General features: G+C 47.0%; 1 protein-coding gene across 2 annotated transcripts in view; it reads left to right on the top strand.

Annotated features, from left to right (window-relative positions):
- The first annotated feature begins 10,861 nt into the window (after positions 1–10,861).
- Positions 10,862–15,541, top strand: part of Rgs10 (regulator of G protein signaling 10) — a 40,004-nt gene continuing 35,324 nt past the window's right edge. Inside the window, exons 1-2 of one of the 2 annotated variants that reach the window (XM_076911326.1) lie at positions 10,862–11,134; positions 11,333–11,507. In XM_076911326.1, the coding sequence (XP_076767441.1) occupies positions 11,430–11,507 (78 nt within the window). In that variant the 5' untranslated portion in view covers positions 10,862–11,134; positions 11,333–11,429. The remainder of the gene's footprint in view (positions 11,135–11,332; positions 11,508–15,541) is intronic. The other variant, XM_034510173.2, reaches the window with a different exon arrangement.

The raw sequence follows: 15,541 nt of genomic DNA, 5'->3' as shown, positions 1-15,541 counted from the left end.
GTAGGGTTTCTCTGTGTAGCCCTAGCTGTTCTGAAACTAGCTCTGTAGACCAGGCTGACCTCAAACTCACAGAAATTTGATTGCCTACACCTCTCAAGTGCAGGATTAAAGGCGTGTGCTACCACCACCTGTCAAATTTAGCATTCTTATGGATTTCTGAATGTACAAACAATTTCATGTGCCTTTTCTTGGGCTCTTTTCCTTTTGTTTCTTTGTTTTGTCCAATTCCAATGTGTTAGTTTTTGTTTTATTATTATTTATTATTATTATTTTTTATTATTCCTTAGAAGTCTGTTTATTTTTTAATGAGATACAGAAAGGGAGTGATCCAGATGGGAGGAGGGTGGGAAGGAACTGGGAGGAGTACAGGGAGGAGAAACTGTAGTCAAGATAAATTGTGTGAGAAAAAAATCTATTTTCAATAAAAGGGCAGAAAAAAAGCAACAGGAAACAAACAACTCAAAATAACTTTAGGAAGTCCCTGAAACTGATCATATTCACTAGGCCCCTCTAGATGTGTGTGTGTTGCATCTTCCCAGAAGTCCATCACACAACAATGTCCCAAGTTTCTGAAAGCCATCACCTGTCATTTTCCCCACGGTGGGTCTCAGGAACTCACTTCCGGTACTTGGAAATGCTCTGGTACACTGGCCCAGCTTCTCCCCGGCAGTACCCTACTCCCCACATTGACTTCTCTGTTCACTGTCACCAAAGAGCTTTTGGCAGTTTCCAAAAGCCAGTGAGAGCCGTAGAGCCATAAACTACTTCTCCAGAAACACTTAGGAGACTGACACATTCCCAAGGAGAAGTTTCTAAGAAACCCAAGCATCACGTAGCCCAGATAACCATTAGAGGCTGTGTGATAGCAAAGGGTGTTATATGAGAACAGTATTTAAAACCACACTTTCTGCAGTGCCAAGCTCTTAGAAAGACTTAGTCAATAGTACTGGTGCCATTACCAAGTCTTGCTGTGGACTAGGCAAGTGAGATCAGTGGGATTTTCAAAATGGATTTTTATTTTTAGTGAATGATATATGCATGCTATAGTAGTGGGATAAAACAGACACTATCAATAGTGTTTAGAAAATACCACCTTCCTTTCTGGTCTTCAGGGCTTTCTCCTCAAGGACCATAGGTTTTACTTCTTGGCCATTTCTAGTGATTTACTCACTGGGTTCACAACTAAAACCAGCTCACTCTCTCCCAGAACCTATGGTAGTCAACATTTAAGGGCGGGAGGGGGGTTCATTCTGTTTTAGTTGACAAGAAGTATTCCATTATAACCACCCACCAGGATTTCCCCTTCCAGTCAACAGTTGATGGGCATTTGGTGTTTCCAATTAGTGCTATTTCAAGTAAAGCAGCTGTGGACATTTTGTATTCAGCTTTTACATACACTTCCATTTAAAATTTTTATTATATTTTCAATTTGTGTGTGTGTGTGTGTGTGTGTGTGTGTGTGTATGTATGCATGTGTGGCGCAGTGTGTGGAGGTCTGAGGACAACTTTCAGGAGTTGGTTCTCTCCTTTCACCATATGGGGCCCAGGGACTGAGCTCAGGCCACTAGGCTTGGCAGTAAGTGTCTTTACATGCTGAGCCATCTTGCTGGCTACATGCTTCCATTTTTCTGTGGAATGTTTGGATTATACAATAGACATGTATTTATTTGATTGCCTTTTTAAAGAAAGTGACCTCTCATGTACCAGTGCTGGCCTCAAACTCACTGTAGCTAAGGATGACGTTGAACTTCTGATCCTTCTGCTCCTACTCTGTGAGTACTAACTTGCATGACAGCCATGCACTGACACACCTGCCTCTTGTGGTGCTGGGGACTGAACCAGAGCCTTGTGCATGCTGGCAAACACTACCAGATGAGCTGCATCCCATCCCTCAGTGTGTCAAGCCTGATTGCTGTTATACAGCCCAGGCTGGTCCAGAACTCCCTCCTCTAGCCTCTGCCTGGCATGCTGGCATGACAGGCTGAGGCCTCCAACAGAGGTATATGTTGAAGGGTTCTGTTGTTGTTGAACTATTTACCTATTTATACATTTATACATATATGCAACAATAACAAAGAAAAGGAGGTCATGAATTTGAGAAGGAACAGGGAGGGATATACAGAAAAGGCTGGAGAGGGGAAATGAAGGGGGAAGTGACACAAATAATAAATAAATAAATAAATAAATAAATAAATAAAATTGTTTTGTTTGTTTTGTTTTTTTCCGAGACAGGGTTTCTCCGTGTAGCCCTGGCTATCCTGGAACTCACTCTCTAGACCAGGCTGGCCTTGAACTCAGAAATCCACCTGCCTCTGCCTTCCAAGTGCTGGGATTAAGGCATGCACCACCACCGCCCAGCTTGTAATTGTATTTTAATTTCAAAATACGCTAAGGAAGATCATAGAAAGGGGGTAATGAGAGGGAAGAAGACACCTTCTATTTAAAAAAGATTTATTTATTTATTTATTTATTTATTTATTTATTTAATGTATATGAGTGCTGTGTCCCACCAGCAAATTGGTGCGCTGCCCTGCCCCCCCCCCCACCAGGATGTTCTTGGTGAGTTTTCCTGAAATTATTTTTGTATTTTGAGGTTTCACACTGGCATTCTTTGTGCAGGGCTGTCATTGCATCCCTTGTAGGCTCTTTCCATTTGGAAATAAATTTTCTTCAGCCTGGGACATTTTCTCGCAATGTATCTTTGATGTCCTCTTTGGCACTCTCGCTGTGATAGTTTGGACTTACTTACCTTGGATTGGCTCACTAACCTTTGTTCTTTCGCTCATCTGATTTTTAGGAGCGTTTGACCGCAATGTCCAACTCCATTGCTGAAATGCGTTGTTTCCACTTTAGTTTATACATTCCAACTTCTTTTTTAAAATTATTTTTATCTTATATGCATTGGAGTTTTGTCCTCAGGTCTGTATGTATGAGGATGTCAGATCACTTGGAACTGAACTACAGGTAGGTGGGAGCTGTCACGTGGGTGCTGGGATTTAACTCGGGTCCTCTGGAAGAGTAGCCAATGCTCTTAGCTGCTGAGCCATCTCTCCAGCCCCAACTTCTTTTAGTCTCTCTGTGTCCCTGTGTCTGTGTCTCTCCAACTTTCTTTGGCATTTCTTACATGTCATCAATCCTTGCCCGTATGGCTTTTGTATTGGAGAAGCGGGTGTTCCCTGTGTCTCTGGGTTAGGGCACGGTTTTCTTGTGATTGGCTACTGCTAACTTTGGCTGTATGAGGAACTGACTGAGAGAGCGAGAGGACCTAGAAATGGCACTGAGTTGTACTCATACCAGGGAAGAGTGCTCTACATACAAGGCACAAGGCACAAGTCCTGAGGAGGTCAAACTGGTCACCAGGAGCCTCACAGGTCTCTATGTGACATAGGGCTTCCTCTCAGGGTGACATGAAACACTGCCACAGAGTGTCAGAGTTTTGGCATGATCAGACCCACCTGGATGGAAGATTTCCCTTGCATGCCATGCAATGGGTCCCAGTGAAGAGGAAGCAGCCTGGGAGGAGGCGTATCAGCTGGCAGACTGGTGGGTTGGATGGAATGCAAGAGCAAGGAGTATCAAATTCTGGATTTTAAAAGACTTCCAGGCAGACGTGACACAGATGGGAACCATGGCTGGCAGATACTTGTCCGAGTGGCTAATGAGGTACTGTTGCCTTTAGCTGGGATAGAGCCGTGGTGGGAAGGAAGCATTTGTTCTAGAAACACTGCGTTTGAAACGTCTTACTAGACTGCCCAAGGAGAAGTCGAGGAGGTGCGTGGGGCTGAAGACACAAGGCCTGGATCTGGAAAGCACACTTGATATAAACTCTGGGTAACAATGGCAAGTCAGTGTAGCTCCAATCACAGGACCACAGATGCCTCTGTGGTGTGGGAGGCTGCCCATGTGCAGGTCTGGGAGAATAGCAAAGCTTGGTTTAATTTTTCTGTAAACCTAAAATTTTTCCACAAAATAAACTTGATTTTTTTTTTTTTTTTTTAAGAAAATGCTATTCTGAGCCATGAAACTTGATGGAATAGCAAAGAGGAGAATGAGTGGGCATGAGCCAGCTCTGAGGATCAGGCCTGTGGTGCACTGTTGCCAGAGGTGACTGTGGGACAGACAGTGATGTGATGGCAAGAAGCAACGGGGTCGGAGGGAGGGACCAGTCGTGGACTATTGAGAGAGTCAAGTGATACAGACAGAGGGCTGACTGTGAATCTTCTCATTGGTAGAGATAGGTAATGGACTAGAAAGGGCTGGGAGACTAGGAGGAGAGGGGCCCAGGGACAGTGAAGGAGGGTCCATTGGAGGTATTTTGTTGAAAAATGCTATGATGAAATTGGGCAAATAGAATAAGACACATTTTTTAAGACATGTTTTCCTATGTAGCCCAGGCTGGTCTCGAACTTAGGATTTTCTTGTTTCAGCATCCCCATTGCTAGGATTATAGATACACACCTCTACTACATTAGAGAGAGAAGTTTAATTTAGTATTAGCTTATTTCAAAATAAAATTTAAATGGGGGACTAGAGAGATGGCTCAGCGGTTAAGAATGTAGACTACTCTCGAAGAGGAGTTTAGTTCCCAGTACCCACACTGGGTGGCTCACGGCTGCCTATAACTCCAGCTCTAGGGAATTCAACATCCTCCTCTGGTCTCCCTGGGCCCCTGATTCATGTGCACACTCCTACAGGAGGCACGCACATAACTGGAATTTGTACCTTTTGATCCCCAGCTCCCGTCTTCCTCATGCCCCTGACCCCTGGCAACCACCATTCTCCTTGGAGGCTGCACAGATACAGCTACTGCAGATTCCTTGTGTTGTGGGGACTTACGCCATTCAGTTTTCTATATCTGACCTATTTCACCAACACAATGTCCTTCAAGTTCCCCCAGCTTGTCAGAAATAGCAGGATTTCCTTCTTTTCTTCTCAGGACTGTTTTGAATTTGAGATTGGAGAAACACAAGCCAGGCTGCAAAGTGACAGAATTAATCAGCCTGATTTTTATTTTTTGATTTTTTTTTTCTTGAGATAGTATCTCACTATAGTCTAGCCTAACCTAGAACTCATTGTAGTCCAGGTTGGCTTCAATTCCTAATTTGACCTCTGTACTTCTGGGATTATAGACTTGAGCTAACATGCCCTGCTAATCTACCTGTTCAGCTGAAATGCTATCCAGAACCTTCAGCTTTCTCTCCATGGATGCAATGTAGCCTGAGGAGGGTGCTCCCAGTAACCCTAGGGAGGGCACTTCCAACATCCATTCGCTGAAAATAGCCAAACCAGGTTCAGCTGCTGTCTGGCCTTAAGCTTCCTGTTTTGCAGTTCGAGATGCTGACCTCCAAGGATCTCTGAGCTCTGGCATGGTGTGATTGCATGCTGTGATGTTCAAGAGAGATCGAAGCTGGGAACAGCAGACTCTGTCTGCCTGATGCTTCCATGGGAAATTGAGAGTTTTAAGAAAGAAAAACCAAAGAGGTAAAAATGGCAACTGTGAAGAAGAAGACAACGACAGGGTGTTAGTCAAGTGTAATGCTACGTAAGTACAAAGACGTCATAAGGAAGCCATTACGTTACATAATTTCTGTATGACACATTAGTTTGAATGTTCACTAAAATTAGGTAAAATTTTATCAAACCAGAGTCTTACATATTTGTATCATTAAACCCAATGGAGCTTCCAGTTAGTTTCCAATTTCTGATTTCTGACTCTCTGGTAGAGGCAGATGAATTTCTGTGAATTTCAGGCCAGTCAGGGCTACCTACAGTGAGACCCTATCTCAAAAAAAAAAAAAAAAAGAAAAAGTATAGAAGCAACAGCCATCTTTCAAAACATTAATATATAACATAAACACTGGCCTCATCCATTCAAAAGCTGAGGGCTGACTCTACCAACTGAGCTATATGCCCTGCCAGGCTTATAAAACTCTTATTTCCTTCCTTCCTTCCTTCCTTCCTTCCTTCCTTCCTTCCTTCCTTCCTTCCTTCCTTCCTTCCTTGTATATGTGTTTGGTTGTGCTTGTTCCATAGCATACATATGTGACTTTACCAACTGAAGTATATCCCAGCCAGGCTTATCAAAGTATTTAATTATCTATTTATCTGTCTGTCTGTCTGTCTATCTATCCATCTATCTACTTATTTATTGTGTATGTGCATGGTTAGTGGACAGCTTGCAGGAAGTCAGTTCTCTTGCTCCATTTTGTGGGTCCAGGGGATCCCATTCTTTTGTGAGAGTTTGCTTGTGCAACATTACATGAGCTTCATTTGGTCTTTTGTTTGTTTGGTTTTGTCGTTGTTTTTTTTTTTTTTTTTTTTTTTTTTTTTTTAGGCAAGATCTCATTTAGTCTAGGCTGACCTCAAATTCAGCACATGGTCAACAATGACCTTGAATTCCTGATTGCCTGCCTCCACCTCTTGAGTGCCAGGATTAAAACTATCCACTACACCACCCAGCTTATGTGTTGCTGGGGGTAGAATCCAGGGCTTCCTGCATGCTAGGCAAGTGCTCTACCAACTTAGTCACAGTTCTTTCTAGCACATGGTCTTTTACAACGGTTAAATAGTCCATCATAGGAATGTGCTATAGCTTGGTCATCTTCTGAATGGGCATTTTTATCTACCATAAATAGCACCAAGAAGAAACATGCAATGATACATGTAATAATTGCACTGATTATTATTATTGGCAAAAATGACTGGTTGTTAAATTATTTACCAGCTCAATGGACATAAATATCTCAAAGACTCCCATATACAATGCCAAATAGCATCTTACTGTGTCTGCCTCCTTGAGCAACTAAGTAGCTGTAAGGGGCTTGCTCTCCCCTTACATCTTGCAAGAGTTACTATTAGTAATTATTACCTTGCGTGCATCACACCATTACTGCCGTGTCAACTTCCTTTAATTAAAAAAAAATCCAGGACTGAGGTCTAGCTCAGTAGTAGAGAGAGCTTGCTTAGCATGTGCAAGGCTCTGGGTTTCATCCCCAGCACCACACATAAGTAAAGCAATCATTCCCAAAAGCTGTCCGCCTTGTGTGTAGGCTGCAGTCTACTATTTGTGGAAACAGCTTGCAATGGGCGTGTGAGTGGTCTAGATTCCAGTGATTTCTTTGTGCTCCTACATGTGCCAGGCACCATGCCAGGTGCTTTTTGTATTTATTACTGCTGAAACCACACCTTCAGAATGTAGGTGTTATCCTATCCATGAGGCTGTGATATGTGAGGAGAGAGTGCTGGTTAGTTTGCACCATCAAGACTGGTACCAGGTCACTTGACATGGAGCCTAGCATTGATCCATTTGTGTATTCAACCCTACCTCAAAGGGTTTTACATACTTTTTCACATGTAAATATATATATATTACATATGATTATATATGTATGTCATAAAATGAAGACAATTATTCACAGCTTTGCAGTTCTCTCTCTTTCTCTTTCTCAACTGAGTTTCTTCTCTTTCTTTTTTTTTGTTTTTGTTTTTGTTTTTTTTGTTTTTCGAGACAGGGTTTTTCTGTGTAGCCCTGGCTGTCCTAGAACTCACTCTGTAGACCAGGCTGGCCTCAAACTCAGAAATCCACCTGCCTTTGCCTCTGCCTCTGCCAAGTGCTGGGATTAAAGGCGTGCGCCACCACTGCCCGGCTGAGACTGAGTTTCATGTAGCATAGACTAGCTTAAAATTCACTATGAAGTCAGGGGTGATCTTAAGTTTCAGATCCCCTACGCCTACTCCTGAGTGCTAGTGTTACAAATGTAACCCACAAACCACAGCTTGGTGCTTGCCTAGCAACTGAACTACAGCATCAGCCAGACTTACCAAAGTTTTACTACATGTATTTATTTATTTAGATATTTTTACATTACTTTATGTGTATGAATGCTTTCCTTGCACGCATGTATGTATGCCACATGCATGCTTGTTAGATCCTCTGGAACTGGGGTCACAAGTGGTTGTGAATAACGATGTGGCTTCTGAGAATTGAGCCCAGGTCCTCTGCAAGTGCAACAAGTGTTCTTCATGGACATACCTCTCCAGTCCCCACATTGTATAAGTGTATAAGAGTATACATATTAGGCTGGGTGTAGTGGCACATGTCTTTAATCCTAGCACTAGGAAGGCAGAGGCAGGTGGATCTCTGTAAATTTCAAGGCTAGCCTGGTCTACGTAGTGAGTTCTAAGAGAGCCAGGCAGGGCTACATAGAAAGACCCTATTTCAACAAGCAAAGTAAAATGTGAGTGCACATGCCATGGTGTGGACGTGGGAGTCAGAGGACAACTTGCAGGAGTCAGTTCTCTCTTTCCACCATGTGGATTCTGGTACCTACCGAGCTGTCTCTCCCATCCTCATCTGGGTAGAATAAATCAACTGACCTATAAAGCTCCTTTCCTGTAAATTCCAACCCACCGGAAGAACCACTCCAGGGCCACTGCTTTGTGTCTGCTGTGATAGCTGGTCCTTGATCTAAATGTAAAGCCAGCAATGGGAGATGGGGCCTAATTTATTTGCCTTTTTGGCCAATCAGCTGGCATCATTTCTTTTGAAGGTGTAAATGAGAGAAGCAGCGGGGTGGGGGTGTGGGTGGGGGAGGGTGCCTTGGAGGATCCCCTGGAGGGTGTGTGTCTTCACTTGGGGCAGAGACTGTGCCCAGAACATGCCTGTGTGAAAAGGGGAGCCTGCTCTGACAGTTTGAGGTGGTTTTCCCCTCCCACCTCCCTTGTTTTATTTTTGTTTTGAGACAGGGTCTCACTATGTAGCCCTGGCTATTCTGGAGCTCTCTATGTAGAATCAGTCTGGCCTCAAACTCACAGAGATCCAGCAGCCTCTGCCTCCACCCCAAACGCTGGGATCAAAGGTGTCTCTCACCATAGGCCTTTTACTTTTATTCTGGGTTTTCTGTACATGTGAATGTTGGCTCTTGGATGGTTGGACATTATGTGTATGAGCGTCTTGTCTGCATTTATGTATGTGTACCGTATGTGTGTCTGGTGCTTGCAGACATCAGAGGAGGACATCAGATCCCCTGGAACTGGAGTTACAGGTGACTGTGAGATGACATGTGGGTGCTGGGAATTGAACACTGGTCCTCCTCAAGAACAAGTGCTCTTAACCACTGAGCCATCTCTCCAGCCCCAGTACCAATTTCATGAATCAAACAAAAAAGAAAATTACATTGTTTACTCACTCTTAACCCTTGCCGTTCGACAAGCTCACAGGACAGAGAAAGGAATCTAAAGCTGTTAACCTTCCCGTTATTTCCCATTGTCTAAGAAGCTTGGAGCTCTTAGCTCAGTAAGGCCTCAGAGCGTATCATAAGCCATACCAGGCTTGCTGAGGGCTTGGTGAGGAGAACCTGACTGCTAGTGCTGGGTTTGGCTGCCTGTGTCTAACTTCTACTCCACTGTGCTGGAGTCTCCTCCTTTCCTGTGATCAGCCTCTGGGGATGCTTTCAATGGAGGTAGGCAGGGAAAATTCTGTTACTGTTCTCAGAATGCAGTGATCTCATTGGGATGGTTCGACTCTTCTTTCTCTCTTTCCTTCCTTCCTTCGTTCCTTTCCCTCCCTCCTTCCCTTCTTCCCTCTCTGCCTCCCTTCCTTCTGACTCCTCCCTCCCTCCCTCCCTTCTTCCCTCCCTTTTACCCTTCCCTCCTTCCTTCTGACTCTATGTAACCCTGACTGCCCTAGACACTGTATATATCAGGGTGTCCTCTAACTCAAAGAATCTTCCTGCTTCTGCCTCCGGAGTGCTGGAGTTGCTGGGATTAAAGTAGTGCACCATTACGACTTTGTCGGTTTCGGCTCAGCTTTTACAGAGCCTATGGCCTAAGAGCTATTTCAATGGTCAGGAAGCTTGTCCCAGGGGGGTGGGCCAATAGCCCCTGGAAACATTTAGAAAGCCCCGCTTGGAAGCCAGGCTCTCTGATGGTGCTCACCTGCAAGCCGCAGCTGAAGACCTCTGCTGCCTTCAGGGGACAGAACATCCTCTTTGGATAGCACAAACAGCCGTGTTTGGAAATGATGGAGTGGGAAAGGGTAGGCTGAGAGATGGAGAATAACCTCAGAGGGCCAGAGCTGAGGTGGCGTTGGGACTGCAGGGTGGACAAAAAGGGAGGAAAATAGACCAAAATGGGGAGCTCAGAATAGAAGATATAAAGGAAAGTGCCAACTAGTGAAAATCCTGCGAAAGAACGCGCGAGGGGGTTGTGGGGGGGGGGGGGACGACGACTGGGGAATGGTTTAGAAAAATAGCAATTAGCACAGCTAAAAATAAAGACCAATTTCGAGACAAAGCCAGACCCACAAGGAGAAAAATAAAACTCGCCAGAAAGACAATTCCTTGCAAACCAAATGCTCAAGAAAACGGGGCTAACGACACCCCCCTCTTGGGCTGTTTGGTAATAAGAAATGGGAAACTAGATGAGCGTGGAGCGCGGCGCTGAGCAGGTGACAAGCACCAGGAAAGGAGCGTTGAGCCCGGCGCTAGAATCTACAGGATTCCGGTAGTTGAGCGCAAAGGTCCTCCTGAGACTGCACCCAAGTGTTGTCCAAGTTAAAAAATGTGCCGGCGCGCTCCGATCCACTCTGGAACAGCATAGGTTCAGGCAGCGTTCTCCGAGGTCTGTCCCGGAGCTTGGAAGCCCGGCACAGGCGTGGCGTGGGCCAGTGTGGGCGCCCACTCGCGGCGGCTTGGGTCGGGACTCTGGTGACGCCTCCCGGGCATTCGCGGCGTGAGCAGGCCGCGCGCCCACGGAATCGGGTAGACCCGGGGGCGATCTGGGAGGTGACTTGGGCCTGGCAGCGACACCGAACGCCGTACGTCTCCAGGCCGCGATGGGAGTGACCGAGATGTGCGCGGGAGCTGAGGGTCACCCGGGGCCACCGTGCCCTGCCCTGCGCGGGTAACTGGGGGCTGGACCCAGTGCCCACGGGCGCGGGTGGGCAGGGAGAGGGGAGAGCGGCGGGGAGGAGGCGGCGGGCGGAGCCTGGAGGGGCGGCGTCGCGCGGGCTCCTCCTCCTCCTTGCCCTCTTCGGGCTCAGCCGCCGCGCTGCCCGGCTGCTCCGTCCTCTGGACGCCCGCGGCGATGTTCACCCGCGCCGTGAGTCGACTGAGCAGGAAGCGGCCGCCGTCTGGTAAGCGGTTGCGGGCGCTGGGGCGCGGGAAGGACCGGGTCGCCGGGTCCCCTGGCGCGGCTCGCCTTGCCGCCCGGACAGCAGCCGCGCTCCTCCCCGCTTGCTCTGTCCCAGCCGCGGCGGGAGCGCAGAGCTGGGGAGCCGCCCGGGGAGGAAGTTGGGCTTGAAGCTGGAGTCACGGCAGCTTTCTTTCTAGAGGTCTGGGAGCCACGGGAGACACATTAACAGCCCCACACTCCGAGGCAGCGTGGGAAGCCAGGCTCCCCTCCTGAGTGCAGCCTCCTCCTCGGGCGGAATGGGAAGGATGCTTCGCCGGACCTCTGCATCCCCGGAGTGGCCCGGCCCCGCGGCGCCAAAAAAGTGGAGTCCCAAGGTGGCTGCACACCAGGGCGGGGGAAGAACTTGTGTGACACGGTGGGGGAGTCACTTTCTTTTTCCCCCTGAACCTGCCCGACCCACAGTTTGGGGCAACTTGGCAAGACAAAGAACCCACGGTGCAGAAATGGTGATTTGAATCGTGCCATCCTTTTTGTTCTTAACAACACCTAACACTCTTTGATGGCTTATGTTGTGGCCAGGAGCCTTGTTGACACCCTCTGTGCTTTCTCGTGTCTTCACCATTAGAAGGACCGCGTCGGAGGGGTGGGGCTCTAAAGCCAGGGTATTGGGTAACCTGCTCTACTCTTAGCTGATGGAGCTTTTAAACGTAGTTTAGTTTGCTTGACTCTGGTTCGGGGGTTCAAAGGCTTGCTTTTCTGTCGTCCGGAGATTCACTCTGCGTTAGTTGGTTTCCTCTTTTCACGTAAATATCAAACGCGGTTAGGCGACTGCAATCAGACGTAGACCCAATCCCACTGCCACCCCTCACCAGCTGTGCAACTTCTTTGTGACCAGGGAAGTGCAAAGTGCAGCTTTAAGTGCTTAATTAGAGCCTCTCCTCCACCCATCAACCTCATGCAAATCGTTTCATTAAATATTTAAGACAACCCCACTAAAGTCAGATTCCATAGAGTTATTGTAAAGAGTTGGCACTGTTGTCTTAATATGCGTTGAAATGCTCCATTAGTGATACCCGAGGGGTCACATTCCCTTGTAATTCTGGTGGCTGACACCGAGTAGTGGTCAGATTCTAGGCACCAGAGTTAAACTCCAACCTTGACTCTGCCACTCTGCCACACTGAATAATGAATGTCCTTGGACCTTTCTGTGCCGCAGAGCCGTACTGGTGCTGGCTCAGTGTAGCTTGCTAGAACCAATTGTTCGGGGCATCTGGGAACTGGTTGCTATGCCATAGGTGGACTGAAATGAACTGTGTTGGACATATCAACCTATGTCAGACATCAAGGCCTGGTGAGCAGTGGATTTCAGAAAGCTGTGGACTTAGTTACATACTTTTTATTTTAGATTACATTTATCATGTGTGTGTGTGCGTGCACACGCGTGCTCGGGCAAGTATGCGTGTGTGTGCATGTCCGTATGTATGCAAGTGCGAGCGTATGTGTGTGTGTGCATGTGCACATGTGCACGTGCCTGTGTGCGTGCATGCATGTGTATGTGTTCGTATGTGCATACATATGTGCGTGTGTGTGTGCGCGCACGCACGCGCGCGCGCGCACATGCGTGTGCATGCTAGGGCTTGCATGTGGAGGTTAGAGAATGACTTATGGAAATCAGTTCTCTTCTTGATTTTGATCCCAGTAATCAAAATCAAGCCATCAGGCTTGGAAGTAAGTATCCTTACCAGTGAACCAGATTTTAATTCTGATAAATATACGATCACGTTACTCATAGTAGCATAAGCAGTTAAACATTAGAAGCCCCAAGTGCAACGTTGGATACATGATTAAAAGGTGTGGGGCTTACTAGTTTTCCTTTCTTTCTTTTTCTTACTATGTAGAAGAGTCATGTCTAGCCCTGCATAGGTTGCTTGTTGCTTAGAATTATATTTGGCCTGAATATAATACAAATATAACTACTGAATCATGACAGGTACCTGGATTTAGGATGTTTTGCATATGGCCAGATTGCAATTCCAAATTGAAAGGCAGTTTCATGATCATTGGTACCATGTATCTGTTCTAGGGCATCAGACTAACTCAGACGAAGCTTGCCCACACCAGCTATAGGAAGGCCAGTGGTTAAACAGTAGTGGTTGGTGTTGGATATCTGCATGTCAAGAACCCAGTTTCCTTGAAATCTGTGGGTATAAGGCCTGCTGCCCTGTCAAAGGACACGACCCCCTGCCAGTTTGGTCACTGTCATCACCACCCAACATCAAGAAATGAAGAAGCCAAATGAGAAAGGAGGGAGGGGAAGGTGAGGGCTTCTTACAGAGCAGCAGGCAAGCCATCCACAGGACAGTTAAGGATTTGGGAGAGGGTAATTTTGCTTATTTTTTTCATGTGCTTCTAGGGGTGTTTTCAAGGTCTTGCACACGCAGGCAAGTAGCCTTCTCCAGAGTGACACCCCCACCTGAACTTCACTTTTAAAGAGGTTTTCCAGAATATGTAACTGAAGCCCCACCAAAGCTCAGTGCACCTCTGAAAGAGCCTAGGCTTTGGGTTGACTGCAAGCCTGTCTCCCCAGAGCATTTTATGTGAGGCTGAAAGACCTAAATCTCATCATAGATGGTATCCGTAAGCTGAGCTGGAAGCTTCACCTGTTTCTAAGGTTCACAGATGGAGGCCTTTGTTGGAGGCTCTATGTTCTGCCTATCAGGTAGGGGAAGCAGGGGATGGGGGTAGAGGAGCTCTTGGGGAGCAAAGGGGAGCAGGAAGAGTCGGAGCTTTGTTTTTAGCAACTACCCCAAATGCTTTTTATGCTGAAGTCTGAGGAACCCTCAGAGGGCCCTGGCCTCTACCCACAACCCACACTGCTAATAATTGGCAAGATCCTACCTCAGAACCAAAGTAAAAGCCACACCCCTACAGCCAGACTGCTGGGGGGCCCGTCAGAGAAGTCCTCTTTACCTTATCCTAATAAACCTTGGCAACGGTTTCAGAGTTACTGCTGGGCTTATGTTTTCAGTCTGTACAGAAATTTAACAAATATGTTCTTAACAGTTTTACAGTGGAGCGTCTTGGCAGTTGGGGAAACTTTCCTCTGTAGAAACTCATGGACCGGGCCTGGGGCTTGGAAGAGAGCAGGGCTAGCCTCCACGTGTAGAAAGGCCAGGATGAGATGGCCTTTTTGTCCAGATGACATGGGTGGACAGGAGGTGCAATGTGGCTTCAGTTGCTGTCACTCGTCTGTATTTTGTCTTTCGTTTCATAGGATGCCCAGGCAGGATCCAGGCTGGCCATTTCCTAGAGCTTTCATGGGAAACCAGGCACTTCCGTCCCTGAGTCCCCTAATGCTGGCTTCTGAGGACTCCTTTAGATGGTACTAAATTTATTGTGGTTGCTTCTGCTTCCCCCAGATAGCTGTCCACTGCAGCAGTCTGGCAGCGAGAGAAGAGAGGCCTCGGGCAGGCAATAGCAGCAGCCCCTTGATAAGCGCTGTCAGGAGGCGTCTATTACGTGAAACAGTCTGTGCAGACTTTCAGGGACAAACTTCTCTTTGGACCTGCCTCCCATTTCTTGAGGGCCATGCTGAGTGCTCAGGGCCGCCTTGCTGGCTCTCCACCTGATCCTTCTTTTCAACCCCTCGATTGGCCTGCAGAGGTATTAGGTATCCCCGACTCCTTGACGGTGTCCTTCTTCCAGGCCTGACTGGTCCTCTGTGCCCGACAGTAGTTTGTCTCAGAAGTTGGGTCCCCAGGAATGGGGACTACTTCAGGGCTACTCATCTCCAAAGAAGCAGACAAGATTAACCTGTCTTAGACCCTCCTCCGGAGCTACCTGGACATACATCTACTCAGCCACCTTGTTAGTTAATGAATAATAAATATGGAGGTGACAGCTTTGCCCGTGTCCTTCTCCTCCTGTCCCGGAATTCCTAGTCTTTTTCCCCCCACTCAATTCATTGTAAACCCATGACTAAAAGCTTTCCTTTTGAATCTTACAGTCCCCTTTCCTTCCCAGCTTCCTCAGCCAGCCATTCTGTGATGACAGAAGCCGGTCTCCTCTGTTGAGTCGCGAGCTTCATTCACTTCTCCCTGCTCTATTTCCTTGGTGGGTTGCTGTACATTCTCAGCGATTGTCACCTCTTTTCAGTGGCTCCCTTTTCCCCTTTCAGCACCTCTTGATCAGGTGCTTAGCTTAGCTCATTTCTCAGAAACTATTGATGATTATAAGCTATATTCCGGAGTACCAGATGTGAGGTTGACCCTGAGGAACACACTGCCTTTGTTCTCAAGGAATGCACCTGAGGGAGTGTGGAGAGAGAGCATGGTTGGCGAAGAGCTGTTTGTTCAACATTAGGACCTGGGCTGGATCTCCAGAACCCTGAGGGTGGTTATCCCAGCAC

This window comes from Arvicanthis niloticus, chromosome 1 (genome assembly GCF_011762505.2).
Source record: "Arvicanthis niloticus isolate mArvNil1 chromosome 1, mArvNil1.pat.X, whole genome shotgun sequence".
Lineage (NCBI taxonomy): Eukaryota > Metazoa > Chordata > Mammalia > Rodentia > Muridae > Arvicanthis > Arvicanthis niloticus.
Note: the sequence above shows the minus strand (reverse complement) of the source record. Positions and strands in the feature narration are given on the sequence as shown.